Source organism: Lithobates pipiens, unplaced genomic scaffold (genome assembly GCF_037356315.1).
Source record: "Lithobates pipiens isolate NorthernLeopardFrog02 unplaced genomic scaffold, aLitPip1_a1.2 Scaffold_18, whole genome shotgun sequence".
In the NCBI taxonomy this organism is placed as follows: Eukaryota; Metazoa; Chordata; class Amphibia; order Anura; family Ranidae; genus Lithobates; species Lithobates pipiens.
In genome coordinates, this window is record NW_027507758.1 from 387,750,952 (window position 1) to 387,767,518 (window position 16,567).

General features: G+C 40.6%; 1 protein-coding gene across 1 annotated transcript in view; it reads left to right on the forward strand.

Moving 5' to 3' along the window:
- Positions 1–16,567, forward strand: part of LRRC1 (leucine rich repeat containing 1) — a 252,540-nt gene that overhangs the window by 192,851 nt on the left and 43,122 nt on the right. Inside the window, exons 8-9 of the mRNA XM_077487811.1 lie at positions 4,785–4,929; positions 8,587–8,705. Coding sequence (XP_077343937.1) covers positions 4,785–4,929; positions 8,587–8,705 — 264 coding nt within the window. The remainder of the gene's footprint in view (positions 1–4,784; positions 4,930–8,586; positions 8,706–16,567) is intronic.

Sequence of the window (16,567 nt, forward strand, 5' to 3'; positions counted from 1 at the left end):
CGTCAATTGACTATAGCGCGGATCTCAAGTGGTTAAAAAGCAACTGTCATTTCTGTCCTGCAGTGGCTCCTCCTCTGACCTGCTGTTGACTCACCGATAGTCCCATTCACTTTAATGTGATGGCTGGTGATATGTGGCAGTGACACAACAGGTGAGTGGATGTCCGCTAACAGGCACTGCCATGATGGATCTGAAATGACAGGTGCTATTTAAGGCTGGGTTCACACTGCTGCGGGGGGAGATCCGGATGTGATTCGCACAGCAAATCACATCCGATCTCCGTAGCAATGCGAGTACAGCCATACAGATAGTATGGCTGAATTCGCAGCGCTCCCGCAGCAAACTCGCACGGGACCCTTTTTTGGGTCCGCAACAGAATCGGATCGCATGGGGGTTCACACCATGCGATCCGATTCCTGTGCGAGTCGGCAGATCGCACTGCGATATGCGGACGGATCTGGGGGTGTCATTAACATAACATTGACACTCCCAGCCGTCCGCATAGGGCAGTGTGAACTGCCGGCGGGAGGTGTGCGATGCGGGAAAACGCCGCGGATTCGCGGCGTTCCCGCATCGCTATAGTGTGAACCCGGCCTTAATGTAAGAACTTATTCTTGCTGGTAGTTAGAATCTTTAATAGTTGCAAACAAAATGAAGATTTCCTATTTAGAATAATAAGCTGTCAGTTTAGTAAAACAGTAATATCAGAACCGATTCAATCATACAGTTTGTAGTGTACATAGATTTGCAAAACCATGAGATAAAGAAATATTCCTGAAGGTTTATGTCATGGTTAATGTGAAATTGTGTGAATGCATCAATGCAGTGCATGTGATCTCAGCTTAGATTCATTGAATGAGTTTACCAAACATGTAAATATTGCAGACTATACAGCCTCATGCTACATAACTAAGCTCCATTTTTAATGCTGAATAAACTAAAGTATTAGGGTATCTTAAATAGAAAACTAGCGTTAGTCAATAAAAAGATTAAAATAAAAAAAAATCCATAAAAAAATTTAATAAAAAAAAAAATCCTTGATTTATATGTAGCAAATAACCCAGGAGGCCTGGCTATTAGCTCAGTACTTGAAATTTTGAGCCCTGCTGTACTGTATGTATGCTGATTCTATGTAGATGTGAGGGGTAAGGGAGAACAAAACATATTTTATTATGGTCCCTCTTAAACAGACAGTTTCTTAGTTCAGGGCTCGAAAAATCCCAGGCGCCAGGTCGCCATTGCGACTAGAAATTGTGCCCTGGCGCCTGGGTTTTTGCCACTGACAGGTGCCTCTGTTGCACTGTGTCTGGTGCCTCCAGACACAGAGCACTGTCTGATAGTCGGGATGGAGCAGGAAGAGAGCAGCTCAGCAGCCTCTGACATCCTCCTCCCTTCTCCACACACTGTTGGCAGAGCAGCACCGCAGCGTGTGAAACTGTGTGTAGAGAGGAGCTGTCAAAATTGAGGCTGAATGTCGGGGTGGGCGGGACCCGGGGTGGGCGGGACCCAGCTTTCCAACACCAGCCAATGGGATGAGATCTGGGTGGGCCGATACATGTATGTGGCCCCTCCCCTTTCTTAAGCAACCCAATCATTGGCTGGCTAGCTGCCGGGTCCCGCCCACCCCGGGTCCCGCCCACCTCTGACATCACGCTGAATGTGTCAGCTCCTCTCTCTCCATACAGTTTCACACAGTGCAGCACTGCAGGGAGCATTCAGTTTCACAGTTACACTATTGGCTGTGAAACCTGCCAGTGCCACCTGCCAATACCAGTTAGTGCCACCTGCCAATGACAGTACCACCTGCCAATAGCAGTTAGTTCCACCTGCCAGTGCAGTTTAGTGCCATCTGCCAGTGCCAGTTAGTGCCACCTGCCAGTGCCAACCAGTGAAATCCAGTGCCAGTTAGTGCCAACCAGTGCCACCTGCCGGTGCCAACCAGTGCAATCCAGTGCCACTTACCAATTAGTGCAAACCTGTGCCACTTGCCAGTGCCATGTGCCAACCATTGCCACCTGCCAGTGCAATCCAGTGCCACCTGCCAATGCCAGTTGGTGCCACCTGCCAATGCCACTTCCCAGTTGGTGCCACCTGCCAGTGCCAAGCAGTGCTACCTGCCAGTGCCAATCAGTGCCATCCAGTGCCACCTGCCAATGCCAGTTAGTGCCACATGCTAATGCCACCTACCAGTGCCAAGCAGTGCCATCTGCCATTGCAAATCCAGTGCCACCTGCCAATGCCAGTTAGTGCCACCTGCCACTTGCCAGTTAGTGCCACTTGTCAGTGCCACCTGCCAGTGCCAATCAGTGCCACCTGCCAGTGCAATCCAGTGCCATGTGCCAGTTAGTGCCATATGCCAGTGCAATCCAGTGCCACTTGCCAATCTATGCCACCCATTGCCACCTGCCAGTGCCACCTGCCAGTGCAATCCAGTGCCACCTACCAATGCCAGTTAGTGCCACCTGCCAATGCCATCTGCCAGTTAGTGCCACCTGCCAGTGCCACCTGCCAATGCCAGTTAGTGCCACCTGCCAATGCCATCTGCCAGTTAGTGCCACCTGCCAGTGCCACCTGCCAATGGAAGTTAGTGCCACCTGCCAGTGCAATCCAGTGCCACCTGCCAGTTAGTGCCGCCTGCCAATGCCAGTGCCACCTGCCAATTCTGCCCATCAGTGCCACCTGCCAGTTTCCATTAGTGGCACCTCAGTGCTGCCTATTGGTGCCCATCAATGCCACCTGCCAGTGCCCATCAGTTCCAACCTCAATGCCACCCCATCAGTGCCCATTAATGCAGCCTATCAAAGCACATCAGTGAAGGAGAAAAAAACGTATTTGCAAAATCTTATAACAAAACAAAAGTTGTTTTATTTTTATTTTTATATGGTCTTTTTCTCTTGGCATCGGGCATGAGCAATTCTTATTGTCCGATGCCCCAGACATGCAGTTCTGGGCGCTGGGCAGAGGATTTAAATAACTGGCTCCTAATTTTTTCAGCTGGCTCCTAGATTCTAAGCAAATTTGTCAAGCCCTATCTTAGTTTTAGATAGTGGGGAACCATTTGTCATGTTTTTATTGCTGTCTGGGGCTCCCCCATGTAGTTCTCAGTGGAATACATGTGCAGTGATCACCGCACTCATAGACCAAGTGCCCTGCATTTTTCTACAACTGGTTAGATCAGTCAGTTTTTCTTAATTTTAAGTTCATAAGGAGGTTATGGAATTTTTGTTGGCTGTATTTGTTATGCAGAAAGAGAAATGTACATAGTAGGCATATGTAGCTGACGTGATACTGTTCCATATATCCCTAGCTGTGTAATTATTAGTGGATAAAATTGAATTAATTGCAATCACTTTGTGGGATTTTCACTTTGACATTAGGGGTATGTTCTGTTAATCAAGGTCAAAATAGACAACAAAACCTGAAAAATTCCAACAGGGTGAACACTTTTAATAGGCTTTCTGACATTTTAGACCGATAACATAACCTTTGTAAAGGAGAGTGCTTGTTAGTAAGATGATGATAAAGGGCACTGCGAGTCCACATAAACACATTTTGCAGTTATTTTAAATTATTTGTATTCTGTTTACTTGCCGTACAGAATGTGTGTCTACAATACAAAACATACTGTAATATTTAAGTAACACTGGCCCACAAGGCACCAGAAGTGACTGCAAATACTTTTATTTCTTTAAAAATTACTTGAATCTGGGCGCACATATCCTGCAATTGTACACTCTAGCTAAAATGTGTAGCCATAGTCTTGTTTGTTTTCTTCAATGTCCTCTTTGCCCTGTAGGGTGTCAGAAAAGCGGTCCAGAACTCCATTTTGTCACTGGAGACATCAGCTGCAAGGAATGGATGCATGGGTTTAGGGGACTTCCCATGCACATATTGTACAGTATAGGCAAAAAATGAAAGGTGCACACAGACACTCTGTGATGCTCATTTTTGTAGGAACGATGGATGCATTTATGGTGTAACAGGTTTACTTTAATGGCCAGTCATAGTAAATGCCCTTTACATCTTCCTGCTTAGCCTTTGCCAAAAAAATAAATAAATATATAATATATATATATATATATATATATATATATATATATATATATATATATATATATATATATATATATATATATATATATATATATATATATATATATATAAATATAAATTCTTCACATATTTACTTTGTGAAAACATATTAAAGAAAAAAAATTTTCATGCCAATATAGTAGACCAATACTTTTCTCTGACATCAACAGGTATGTTTTTTGGGTAGCAGCTGCAGCATTGGGAACATGACCACGCTGGGTAAATGTTCTTCTATGCTCAGCGTGGTCAGTTTGAAAAAGAAAAGCAGGATGACTGGCAGGATCACTAGGTATTTCACACAAAGGAAGCAATACAAATTACATGTTCACACACGCACGTAATACAACAGGCACATATCAGGAATATGAAATGTTGGGATAAGGCATTCTTCAAGAAATTGAACAATGCAGGCTAGAAATGAGAAAATTATCAGACATTTATCCTTTTTATAAAATAAACCGTAGCTTAGATTTTCAGACACATACTTTTTGAAAATCTGCTTGTGTTACAGGTCAGTTGTGGGATTTTGTATTGTAATAGAAAGTTTGCTTGCATATTAGTAGATGAAGATTTGGCTGCTATAAACCTTTCTTCTACAGTTATGATTCATTCACCAAGGTCAAGACACTGAATGTGCTCGGACATACATGAATCTTATTTGGACTTGTTTTGTCTTGTTCACTGTTTTGTAGGAAATAGGAAACCTGAAAAACTTGCTTTGTTTGGATGTGTCAGAGAACAAGCTGGAAAGACTTCCAGAGGAGATCAGCGGTTTGACTTCATTAACAGATCTGCTCGTGTCCCAGAACTTAATTGAGGTTTTACCTGATGGCATTGGTAAGACATATGTTGGCATAATTACAGCGATGGTTTAGATCAGCTCACACAGAACTTTGAAGACAGGCAGATTATATACTATCAGAAATACCTGATAAAGACAACTTAAAATTTATAAAAAAATTTTTTATAATTTCTGAATACACACACACACACACACGCTAAAATGCTGTTTTTTATTTTCCTTGCATGTCCCCCTCGGATCTACAGCAACTTTACTGCCAAGTGCACTTTCAAGTACACTTGCAGTGCCAAATGTATTTTCCGTTAGTAAATAACCCCCATTGTGTTAGAATTTTGCTATGTACATTAAATGTTTTGCTTTAAACTAGAGCTGCATGATTAATCGTTAAGAATCAAAATCTCGATTCTATTACCTTCCCGATCTTAAAACGGCATTTCTCGATTCTATGTAACAATTGCAGAAAGTTCTCTGTTCACGTCTGACGGCTGACAAAAATTTTTTTAAAATCCAGGCAGCCTGCTAAGTTTATCTCAAAATCATCAATAACTGTAAGCAAAGTAATATTTCGTTCTCAGAAAGAATGAACTTCTGTCTGTAAATGAGGTCAGTTTAACCACTTAAAGACTAAACCTTAAGTTAAAATCCGTATTTATTGCTAGAAAATTACTTGGAACCCCCAAACATTATATACTTTTTTTTTAGCAAAGACCTCAGAGATTAAAATGGCGGTTGTTGCAATATTTTATGTCACATTGTATTTGTGCAGCGATCTTTGAAAAGCATTTTTTTTTTTAAATACACTTTACTATTTCGTTTTTTTAATTATTTATTAAAGTTAGCCCGATTTTATTTTTTTTTTTTTTTTTTTTTTTTTGTATAATGTGAAAGATGTTACGCCGCGAGAATCGAGAGAGAATTGTGATCTTTATCCTAAACAAAAAATAGTTCTCATTTTTGCCAGAATTGTGCAGCTCTACTTTAAACAAGTGTCTGATTGTACATGTACAGAGTATTTTGGCTGTGATGCAAGCGACTTTGCGGCAGCAATTATTGCAGCTTCAAGCTGGCTCTCTTCTACTTTTTTTGTTGCTTGAATAAATGAACTGCAGTCAAAAAATGTTATGCCGCAGCAATTGAAGCAGCGTGTATTTAGCCAGATACAGCGGCTACCCTGTAGCTAGCAGCAGATGCCAGGGAAAAAATAAGCAGGAGAGTTTGCAGCTGCTACACAGTTGCTGTAGTTATCTGGCCTGAATTGTTAAGTGAAATATCCACAATTTTTTTTTTTTTTATTATGTTTTTGCATTAAACAATTTTTGTTAAATATTATACCTGTTGTGTGAAGGAAGGACGGTGTCAATAATAATGCAAGTGTAACACAGATATATACTTTTGGAAAATCTTCAGCCCCGGAAGGTTTCACCCCCTTCATGACCAGGCCATTTTTTGCGATGGGCCACTGCATTACTTTAACTGACAATTACGCGTTCATGCAATGCTGTAACCAAACAAGGTTTTTGTCCTTTGTTCCCTACAAATAGAACTTTCTTTTGGTGGGATTTGATCACCTCTGCCGCTTTATTTTTTGTGCTATAAACAAAAAAGCCAATTTTGAAAAAATATATATATATATATTTTTTTAACTTTCTGCTATAAAACCTAGCCATTAAAGAAAAATGTAAAAAATCTAATTTCTTCATCAATGTAGGCCAATATGTATTCTGCTACATATTTTTGGTAAAAAAAATCCCAATAAGAGAATATTGATACTTTGCGCAAAATTTATTGCGTCTTTGAGCTATGGAATATTTGTATGGCCTTTTTTTTTTTAGCAGTAATGGCAGAGATTTTTAGCAGGACTGCGGCGAACAAATCAGGCACACTGTGACAATTTTTGGAAACCAGTGACACTAATGCAGTGATCAGTGTTAAAAAAATAAAAAAAATGCACTCTCACAGTACTAATGACACTGGCTGGGAAAAGGTTAACATCAGGGGTGATCAAAGGGTTAAGCGTGCTCCTAGGGAGTGCTTTCTAACTGTGTTGAGGATAGTTTAACTGGCGGAAGAAAAAGATCTGTGTTCCTGCTTAGCAGAAACACAAGATCTCCATCTTCCTCTCTGACAGAATGGCGATCTACCTTGTTTACATAGGCCAGGGGTGTCCAAACTACGGCCCTCCAGTTGTTCAGGAACTACAATCCCCATCATGCCTAGTCATGTCTTTGAATGTCAGAGTTTTACAATGCCTCATGGGATGTGTAGTTCTGCAACAGCTGGAGGGCCGTAGTTTGGACACCCCTGACATAGGCAGACCACTGTTCTGCCTCTCAGGTCTATGATCGGTGGGTCCTGGTGGATGTTTTGTGTCGTGTTTTGTTGTGTCGTGTTTTGTTGTGTCGTGTGTTGTTGTGTCGTGTGTTGTTGTGTCGTGTGTTGTTGTGTCGTGTGTTGTTGTGTCGTGTCGTGTTGTGTCGTGTTGTGTTTTTTTTTTTTGTTTTTTGTTTTAAGTTTTGGATATAGAGAGAGAATAGAACACATCTCGGTTTATATTGCGGTCTGTGTCCTTATTGGAGAGATTCATCCTCTCTATTGGTCTTGTTTACCATTATCATTGAAAGTAAAAGAAAGTTCCACTTTTCGGGTTGTCCCCAGAAAAGTAATATAAGGGAAAGCTTCCCATGAGGAAACTAGCTCTGGCGGCCTGGGGGTCCCCAAGACATTCCCTTAATTTGCAGGAATTTCTTCTCACTTCCTCCCCTCAATGGGGCACAGATGGTAAGAATAAACTTTACAGGGGTCCCTTATTCTTTCCAAAATGAAAAGTCTTGCCTATAATAGTTCTTTAATTTCAGGTATGGCAATTTTTACATTGTTACATTGGTCCAAGATATGTGCCATAACTGTGGGATCCTATTAGAATGTGTGAATCACTGTAGTAGATGCAGCTACTACAGTGATTTCCACTAGCTTCCCGGTGCTGTGCAGAGCAGCTGCCCTGCTGCACGGGAGGTCACTTGCTCAAAATGTGTGCCATTCAGAGGACACATTCTATTTTCTCAATTAACGCAAAGCATTCTATGATTGGGCAAGGTAGTGAGGCTGTTATGTCACAATATTCACCTTGTTCAATCAGAGAACACTGTATTTGTTTGAGAAAATGAAATGGGTTCCCTGAATGGTGCCCATGGCATCAATTCCCAGCTTCCATACAGGTATAGCACATACATACTTGCATTGTTCCAAGCTGGACCAATGTAACTATGTAGAAGTTGCATAGTTCAGCTTTAAAATTCCCTTTCATTTATTATTTTTTTTTTATATAGGTTTTTGTTATATTGTTTTGTCTTTTTGGATCGCCATATAGTCAGGACAGCAGAGACCGAAGGGAATGCTAACATTGTTATAATGCAAGGAATATGAGTTGTTTTTCTTTGACTTTTTGTGCCAATTAAGGAAATAATTCTTGCTTACGCTATATTTCATGGTATACATACAATTGTTTCCTTCATGTTTGTATAAAAAGCTGTTCTTGAAATAAAATAAATATTCAAACTCCTTCATAAATGAACTAGTAGTAGGCTAATCTAGATCAGTTTTAGCTAATACTGAGAAAATAAATGCTAATTCTAATTCAGAATCCTGTCACATGTACTCTGAGAATCTGATGTCTTTGTGTTTCCAATTGATAGGGAAACTTAAAAGGTTGTCAATACTTAAAGTGGACCAGAATCACCTCATGCAACTGACTGAAAGCATTGGAGAATGTGAAAGCCTCACTGAACTAGTGCTGACGGAGAATCAACTCTTGGTAAGTGTGTGCAAGTCCTGGTGTAAAAATGTAGTTAAATAGAAAATAGCTAGAGAATAAATATTACTTTACATGGGAAAAGTTATGATGTGTTGTGTTTGCTGTGCATGCGGTCATTTTGTTAATTTTTATACACATTATCCACAAGCTTCACTAGAGACTTTGCATTTCTATGCAACTACAGAAACTTGTTAGGTGGTTAATGCGAGATTAAATCCTTGTAGGATGGAGTAACCCATTTGATGCATATCTTCCAGAATGGTAACCTAACATTTGCAGTTATTAAGGGAGAGATTCAATCTCCCCCAATCCATGCTAGTCTACTACCTGCAATGGCAACACGCTGTCAGCTCAGGGGGAGGAAACTTCATGGACCTTATCGCCAACACCAACCTTTAAATACATTTTCTTGGTTGACTGTGCTGAAGGCCTTCTTTCCCAGTGCTACAACATTCTACTGAGTAAATACCGGAATGGTTACCCCACCAAGGCCTGTGAAAAATGGGAAAGGCAATTGGGACCACTATCAGGTGACCAGTGGTGAGATTCACTGCAGGCTCTGGTATCCAGTTCTTTAATTTCATCACAGAAACGTTCTCAATTGTACATAGTACTGAGATCACACCTCACTGCTAGGCTCTATGATACGGGCTCACAGATCCTACCTGTTGTAGATGCAGATACGATAGGGGTGACCTTATCCATCTTCTCTGGAGGTGTCCTAAACGCCACTGCTATTGGACAGCTATCCTGTATACCCTTAACAGGGTGTTTCAAATTACAGTACCGCTTGACCCTATATACTGCCTGTTAGGAATCTTATCTGACCTCATATCAGAAGAGCTCAAGAGGGTGGCAATTAATCAAGCTCTCTTCCAGGCCCATGGACTACTTCGTCCGACCCTCCTTCACACAGAATGTTGAAAGATATATGTGTGTGTGTGTGTGTGTGTGTGTGTGTATGTATATATAATATATATATATATATATATATATATATATATATATATATATATACATACACCAACATAGGGGATACATGGGAAAAATTGAGAAGGTACCGTGGTTGGATACCCCTGGACTCGGCCCGCCTGAACCTGTTCAGATGCAGTAGCTGCAATACCCTGATAGACCTTCATAGCTCCTGATTGCAATGGTTGATAATATTTTGGAGACGGAGCAGTTTTGATATGTGTCAAGCCTATTATTCATTACACAGTGGTGGTGTTACTTACATATGCTGTTCGTGTGCTCTTTTATCTGGTTTTCCCTTTTTCTTTGTATTGAAGGCTGGTAATGTTTTTTCAAAGCGTAATGTGAATTACTGTCTCCAGATTGTACCGGTTTGCTTATCGTTCAATAAAGAACTTGTTTTATAAAAAAAAAAAAAAAAAGTTCTTGTAGGATTACTTTTGCACTCGTATAAAAAAAACAGGAACAAATTCACAAAACTTCCTTGTAAATCTTTGGTGTGCCTTTAAATATATTGAAGCATAATCCACAGGAATTTTATATGCAATGGCTAAACAGTGTAACTTCATGTCATAAGCCTGACAGTTACCCATTCTAAGTGTTGCATGAGATTTTTTTTTAAAAGCAATTGGCCACTTAACATTGATGACACAGCCTCATGCTGAAGGCTGGAAATATAGTTTGGAGTTTGCTGAGTGATGAAGATATTAAGAGATGTTACCGCATGTTCCTTTTAAAGTCATTGTACACTTTCAAATGTTTTGGGTGTTTTAACTAGGTATTAAGCCAGCCATAGATGGATTGAATCTCCACCGGTTCAGCAGGCACTGTTCAAGATTTGATGCATCTATGGGCAGGCTGGTTGTACTGCTTTAGTTCCATTGATCGACTGACTTCAGTATAGCCAACTTGTCAGATTTTTTGCACGCGATTACTGCTGGTGGCTATAGCCGCCAGCAGTAATTGTGTTCTGCTGGGAGGGAAGGCTCCCTGCAGGCAGAACACAATAGTGCTGTGGGCGATATTCCTTCATCAACATTGAATGTGTTGATGGGGGACAGAGCGATTTTCTTTGATGCAACCTGTGGTTGCAGGAAAGAAAATCTCATTGTCTATGGCTTGCTTTAGTGTTATAAGATATGAGATTTATTGTCATTGTAAAATAGTTTCAAAGAAATTTCATTGTTATCCTTCACAGTATACAAAACAAAAAACACAAAAAAAAACACATCATGCGCACATACATTCATTGTAAATCGAAATTCATAAATAAGAATTTTCTATAAAAAATACTAAAACATTCCTATCTTTAAAATAATAATAATAATATTGGCTCCCCCAGCTCTGCATCATTTCCATTTGAAGTATTTTTCAGTTTTCTTCTTATCCCTTTGTCATTTGTTGGCTTTACTTGTAATGATGGTCTCACATGTTGTGGCTGCAGTTTTTGCTGTCTTTGCTGATCAATTCTGCTATGTCCATGTATTCATTCACTTAAATCCGAGTTCCACCCAAAAATGGAACTTCCGCTTTGGGGGGGGGGGTACCCTCTTTGCAGAGGGTCCCAGCTTCCACTCCCCCCCCCGACGCACTGTGGCGCTGGAAGGGAGATCACCTCTCCCTCCTCCCCTCGGCAATCATCTGGGACTTGTCACAGGTCCCAGATGATTGCCCGGCCAGTCACGGTGCGCGGCTCACGCATGCACAGTGGGTGCCCACATTTGCAATGCTTGTGCCGCAGAGAGGAGGGGGAGACTAGCGGGGCTTCGCTCCCCCGCATCGCTGGACTCCAGGACAGGCAAGTGTCCAAATTATTAAAAGTCAGCAGCTGCAATATTTGTAGCTGCTGACTTTTCATTTTTTTTTTTTTTGCAGAGCTTCACTTTTACTTGCTCCTATTTGTCAAAGGGACAAGGTAGCGTCTTGTTCCAGTACACACAGTGTCCAATCAATGCCTTGCCATTTTTCTGTGTTTTATCACTACTCTAGTTTTCACTGGTGGGACACTAGACTGATAGACCCAGGGGTTGTGGGATATATAGTTTCTTCACAGGAGGTGTAAGTTCATAGACTACAGACAGGTCATGCATTAACCTGTGCAGTGTCATGCCACATGCATTCTGTTCATACACAAACATAAAATGCTGACACTGGAATGTGAAGATTTACTATTATAGACTGTGCATACAGGCTCACAAATGACACCATGAAACTACATGACCAATGCACATCCTATGGAGTTGAAAAACAAAGGTGCAGGTAGGAAGGTTTAGAAATCCTTTACCAACTTGTCGTGATTGACTGCAAGTGGGTATACCGGAGTACAACCCCAGTATTGTTTTTTGCAGCTTGTGAAGCGCTACAAAATAAAAGCAATTCTAGCAGGTAATTAGTCGCTGGATTGCTTTTACAGGTGCCAAAAGCAGTCCCTTCTGAAGCCTTTCCGGGGGCCCCCTGGGCGGGGGGGGGGGGGCCATCTGCACAAGCGCCGTGGTTGTGCCGGCTTACAATAGAGGTGATTGGAGACTAGATTTAGGGAGAATTGGCAATGGTGTAAGCAGGGGTAGCAGCCAGATAAAAAGCCATAGCATCAGGGAGGCTCAGCTCAGACAGAACCTAGAAGTACCTGTCTCTACCCCCCTTGATTCAACCAATTACTAATTACTATCCTATCTTATGCTAATGCCTTGAAGATGTTCAAGCACTCAAGTGTGTTACAGTGTTGAAATAATGATTATAATAATTCTTGATTATGAAACCTTGTGATGCCCAGATTCAAGTTTTTTTTCTGCAGATCTCAAACTTATTTCCATTATACCCCAAGAATTTGTCCACAGCTGGTACCAGCATATTGGCTGTTGGATGTTTTTTTTTTCTAAAGTGTATTTTCTATACTACTGACTTATAAAGGCATGAAAATACTTCAGGATAGATAATATGGGGAAAATGTACTTCAGATGGCAGTGTCTGTCATTATGACTTGTATTTTATGAACATACTGTTTTGGAAAGTCACAGTTTTTACTTAATGTGTCACTGAGTATATTAATGCAAACCTTTTGAAAAGTAATGAATATGATGCATATGTCAAGCAGGCACATTTCTACAAAGCAGAAATGTAACTCCTCACATTTGTCAGGTTGGTTTCACGTTCTAGCTCTGAAGGCTATTTTATTTTAATTAAAAGTAAGGATTTCTAAATGAAATGCCCTCTCTTAGGGTTTAATTTCTAGTTATAATTAACTTTAACATTGGTTTGCATAGTGACATTTCAGCTGTAGCAAACTCTACTCTATAATGTCAATATTGAAGAATTGCTCCTTTTTCATTAACTTTAAAGTTAGACTTTCTGAGCCATTAGTTCCAGAATAAGCACAATGTCTGATACTTATGCTTGTTGCTGCAATTTATGATTGACTGTAATCAATCTTTGTTTTGACACAGCTTCAGGTAAGCACAAGCAAGGAGCTTGGCAGCCAATAAATATGTAAATGCTTCTGTTTGTGATAACGCCAACTCTTGTATCCACCAAGGCTCTGTAAATTACAGCTTCATCAGCCATAGGGATTAATGGAACATGCTGTTACATATAGGGATGTGCATGAAAGTACAGACAAACCCTAATGGGCCCAGATTCCTCCGCCCTCCTGCCTCAAATCAGTCTAATGTAAAGCTCTATCCAGTCTAATAATTTATTTCAAAACAGGATCAGGCAGAGGCGGGAATCTTAATATTTCAGAGTAAAAAAATCCTTTATGATGTGAGATTCATCTGTGGGATTTTACAGGGTTTTTACTCCGAAACGTTTGATACACAGCGATCACAGGTCAGCGATCACAGGTCAATTGGCTTCAGTATAAATCACACAAATAGCAAACAGAAGGGGAATGCAAAGACACTGAATTTCAAAAGAGCCAACTTCCCTAAACTACAAACCTTGTTAGAAGGCATGAATTGGGATAAAATCTTAGGAACAAAGAACATGGAGGAGAGATGGGTTTGCTTTAAGAGCATATTAAATAAGGGCATTAACCAATGCATCCAATTGGGTAATACATTTAAAAGAGCGAACAAAAGTCCTGGATGACTTAACTCCAATGTAAAAATTCATATAAAAGCAAAGGAGAAGGCATTCAAAAAATACAAGGTTGAGGGATCATCATAAGCATTCAGATTTTATAAAGAATGCAACAAGAAATTCAAGGGTGCAATTAAGGTGGCTGAGATAGAACACAAAAGACACATACTGGAGGAGCGCAAAAAACCCCCGAAATCCTAAGAAATTCTTTAAGTATGTAAACAGTAAAAAAAGGGAGGACAGGCCATATTGCCTCCATAAAGAATGAGGACATCTAGTTGCAAAGGATGGGGAGATGGAAAAGGTATTGAATTTATTCTTCTCAGTATTCACAAGGGAATGGGGGGGGGCTACAGTAACCAAAACTACAGTGTTTATCCTTATGACACAGCACAGGAAGCTCCTCTATGGTTAACAGAGCACAGAATTTAAATTAGACTTGGTAAACTTAACATTAATAAATCACCAGGCTTGACTTGCATCCGAGGGTACTAGGGGAATGCCAGACCATTGTTTCTCATTTTTACTGACCGGGTGATTGGAGAAAAGGCAATCTAGCACCAATATTTAAAAAGGGCCCAAAATACATCCTTGGGAATTACAGATCAGTTAGCCTATCATCAATAGTATGCAAACTCTTGGAGGGGATCATAAGGGACTATATACAAGATTTTAGTAACGAGAGCAGTACCATTAGCAGTAATCTGCATGGATTGATGAAGAATCCTTCTTGCCAAACCAATCTATTAACCTTCTATGAGGAGGTGTGTTGCCATCTAGATAAAGGAATGCCTGAAGGCCTGCAGACGTGGTGTATCTGGATTTTGCAAAAGCATGTGACATAGTTCCCCATAAATGTTTACTGTACAAAATATGGTCCGTTGGCATGGACCATAGGGTGAGTACATGGATTGAAAACTGGCTACAAGGGCGAGTTCAGAGGGTTGTGATAAATGGGGAGTAGTCGGAATGGTCAGGGGTGGGTAGTGGCGTCCCCCAGGATTCTGTGCTGGGACTAATCCTATTTTATTCTGTTCATAAACAACCTGGAGGATGGGGTAAACAGTTCAATCTCTGTATTTGCAGATGATACTAAACTGAGCAGGGCAATAACTTCTCCGCAGGATGTGGAAACCTTGCGAAAAGATCTGAACAAATTAATGGGGTGGGCAACTACGTGACAAATGAGGTTTAATGAAGAAAAATTTAAAATTATGCATTTTCGGTGGCAAAAATATGAATGCAATCTATACACTGGGGGGAGAACCTCCTGGGGAAATCTAGGATGGAAAAGGACTTGGGGGTTCTAGTAGATGAGGGGCTCAGCAATGGCATGCAATGCCAAGCTGCTGCTAACAAAGCAAACAGAATATTGGCATGCTGTCCAGTTCTGGGCACCAGTCATCAGGAAGGAGGCACTGGAAATGGAGCAAGTATAAAGAAGGGCAACTAAGCTAATAAAGGATCTGGAGGATATTCGTTGTGAGGAAAGGTTGTGGGCACCAAACTTATTCTCTCTGGAGAAGAAATGCTTGAGAGGAGATAGGATTTTGATTTATAAATGCCGTACTGGTACCCCACAATAGGAATGACACTTTTTCGTGGAAGGGAGTTTAACAAAACACGTGGCCACTCATTGAAATGAGAAGAAAAGAGGTATAACCTTAAACTACGTAGAGGGAATGTGGTCTCAGCAGGTAGCATCGATAGTTTCAAAAAACTATTAGATAAGCACCTGAATGACAGCAACATACAGGGTTATACAATGTAATACTGACATATAATCAGGCAAAATCGCATACCTGTACGTCGGCTTATTCTGGGTTTGTCAGAGTGCATGCTGTTCCATGCAGTGATTGGACACAGCACAAGTTTGGCAGCTGATTTCACCAAATGATTTTCAAAAACACTGAACTCTGTGCACAGGGAACAACAATCTAGCTGTTTCCTCTTCCTGCAAAGCAGGGCGAAAAGAGCCAGATAGTAAAGTAAAAACAGCACACATTACACTTGTTAGGCACACAGTTGACCCCTAGATGTTAACCCCTTCCTAGCTAGTATCATTAGTACAGTGTCGGTGTACAGTATTATCACTGTATTAGTGTCACTAGCGACTTCAGTGACCCTCACAGATGGCGTATGTTAGCATCGCATTGCCCACCACCCTATTACAGCCCCACTATAAGTTGCTCATCGCCGCCATTACAGTATGGTGTCTATAGCCACGTAAATTCCAGTATATATACACCGTCGTTTGTAGATGCTATGGCTTTAACACAAACCAATTAATATACACTTATTGGGAATTTTGACATGTAGCAGAATACATTTTCATCAAAATATGAAGAAATACATTTTTTTTGGATAGGTTTTAGAACAGAAATGAGAAGATCTTGCTTCTTCCCTCCCCCCCCCCCCCCCTAATTTTTTTGTTTATATAGTATATATAATAAATATAGAATTGTATTTTTTTTATATAATTTTTTATTAAAAAAAAAAAAAAAAGCCCAGTGGTGATTCAATAACAACCAAAAGAAAACTATTTGTGGTGGAAAAAAATTATGAAATGTCGCTTGCATACAGTGTTACATGACCGTGCAATTGGCAGTTAAAATAGCGCATTGAGGAATAGCAAAAAGTGGTCTGGTCATGAGGGCGGTAAAACATTTCGGAGGTCAAGTGGTTAAATAAGTGCATCAGTACAATCTAATCGGCAGTCATTTCCTGCGATCCCAGATGTTGTCGTCATGCTCCATTATATGTATTCCATCACCTCCTGACTTTTTCAGGGGGCTCCTAAACATACTTCTTCT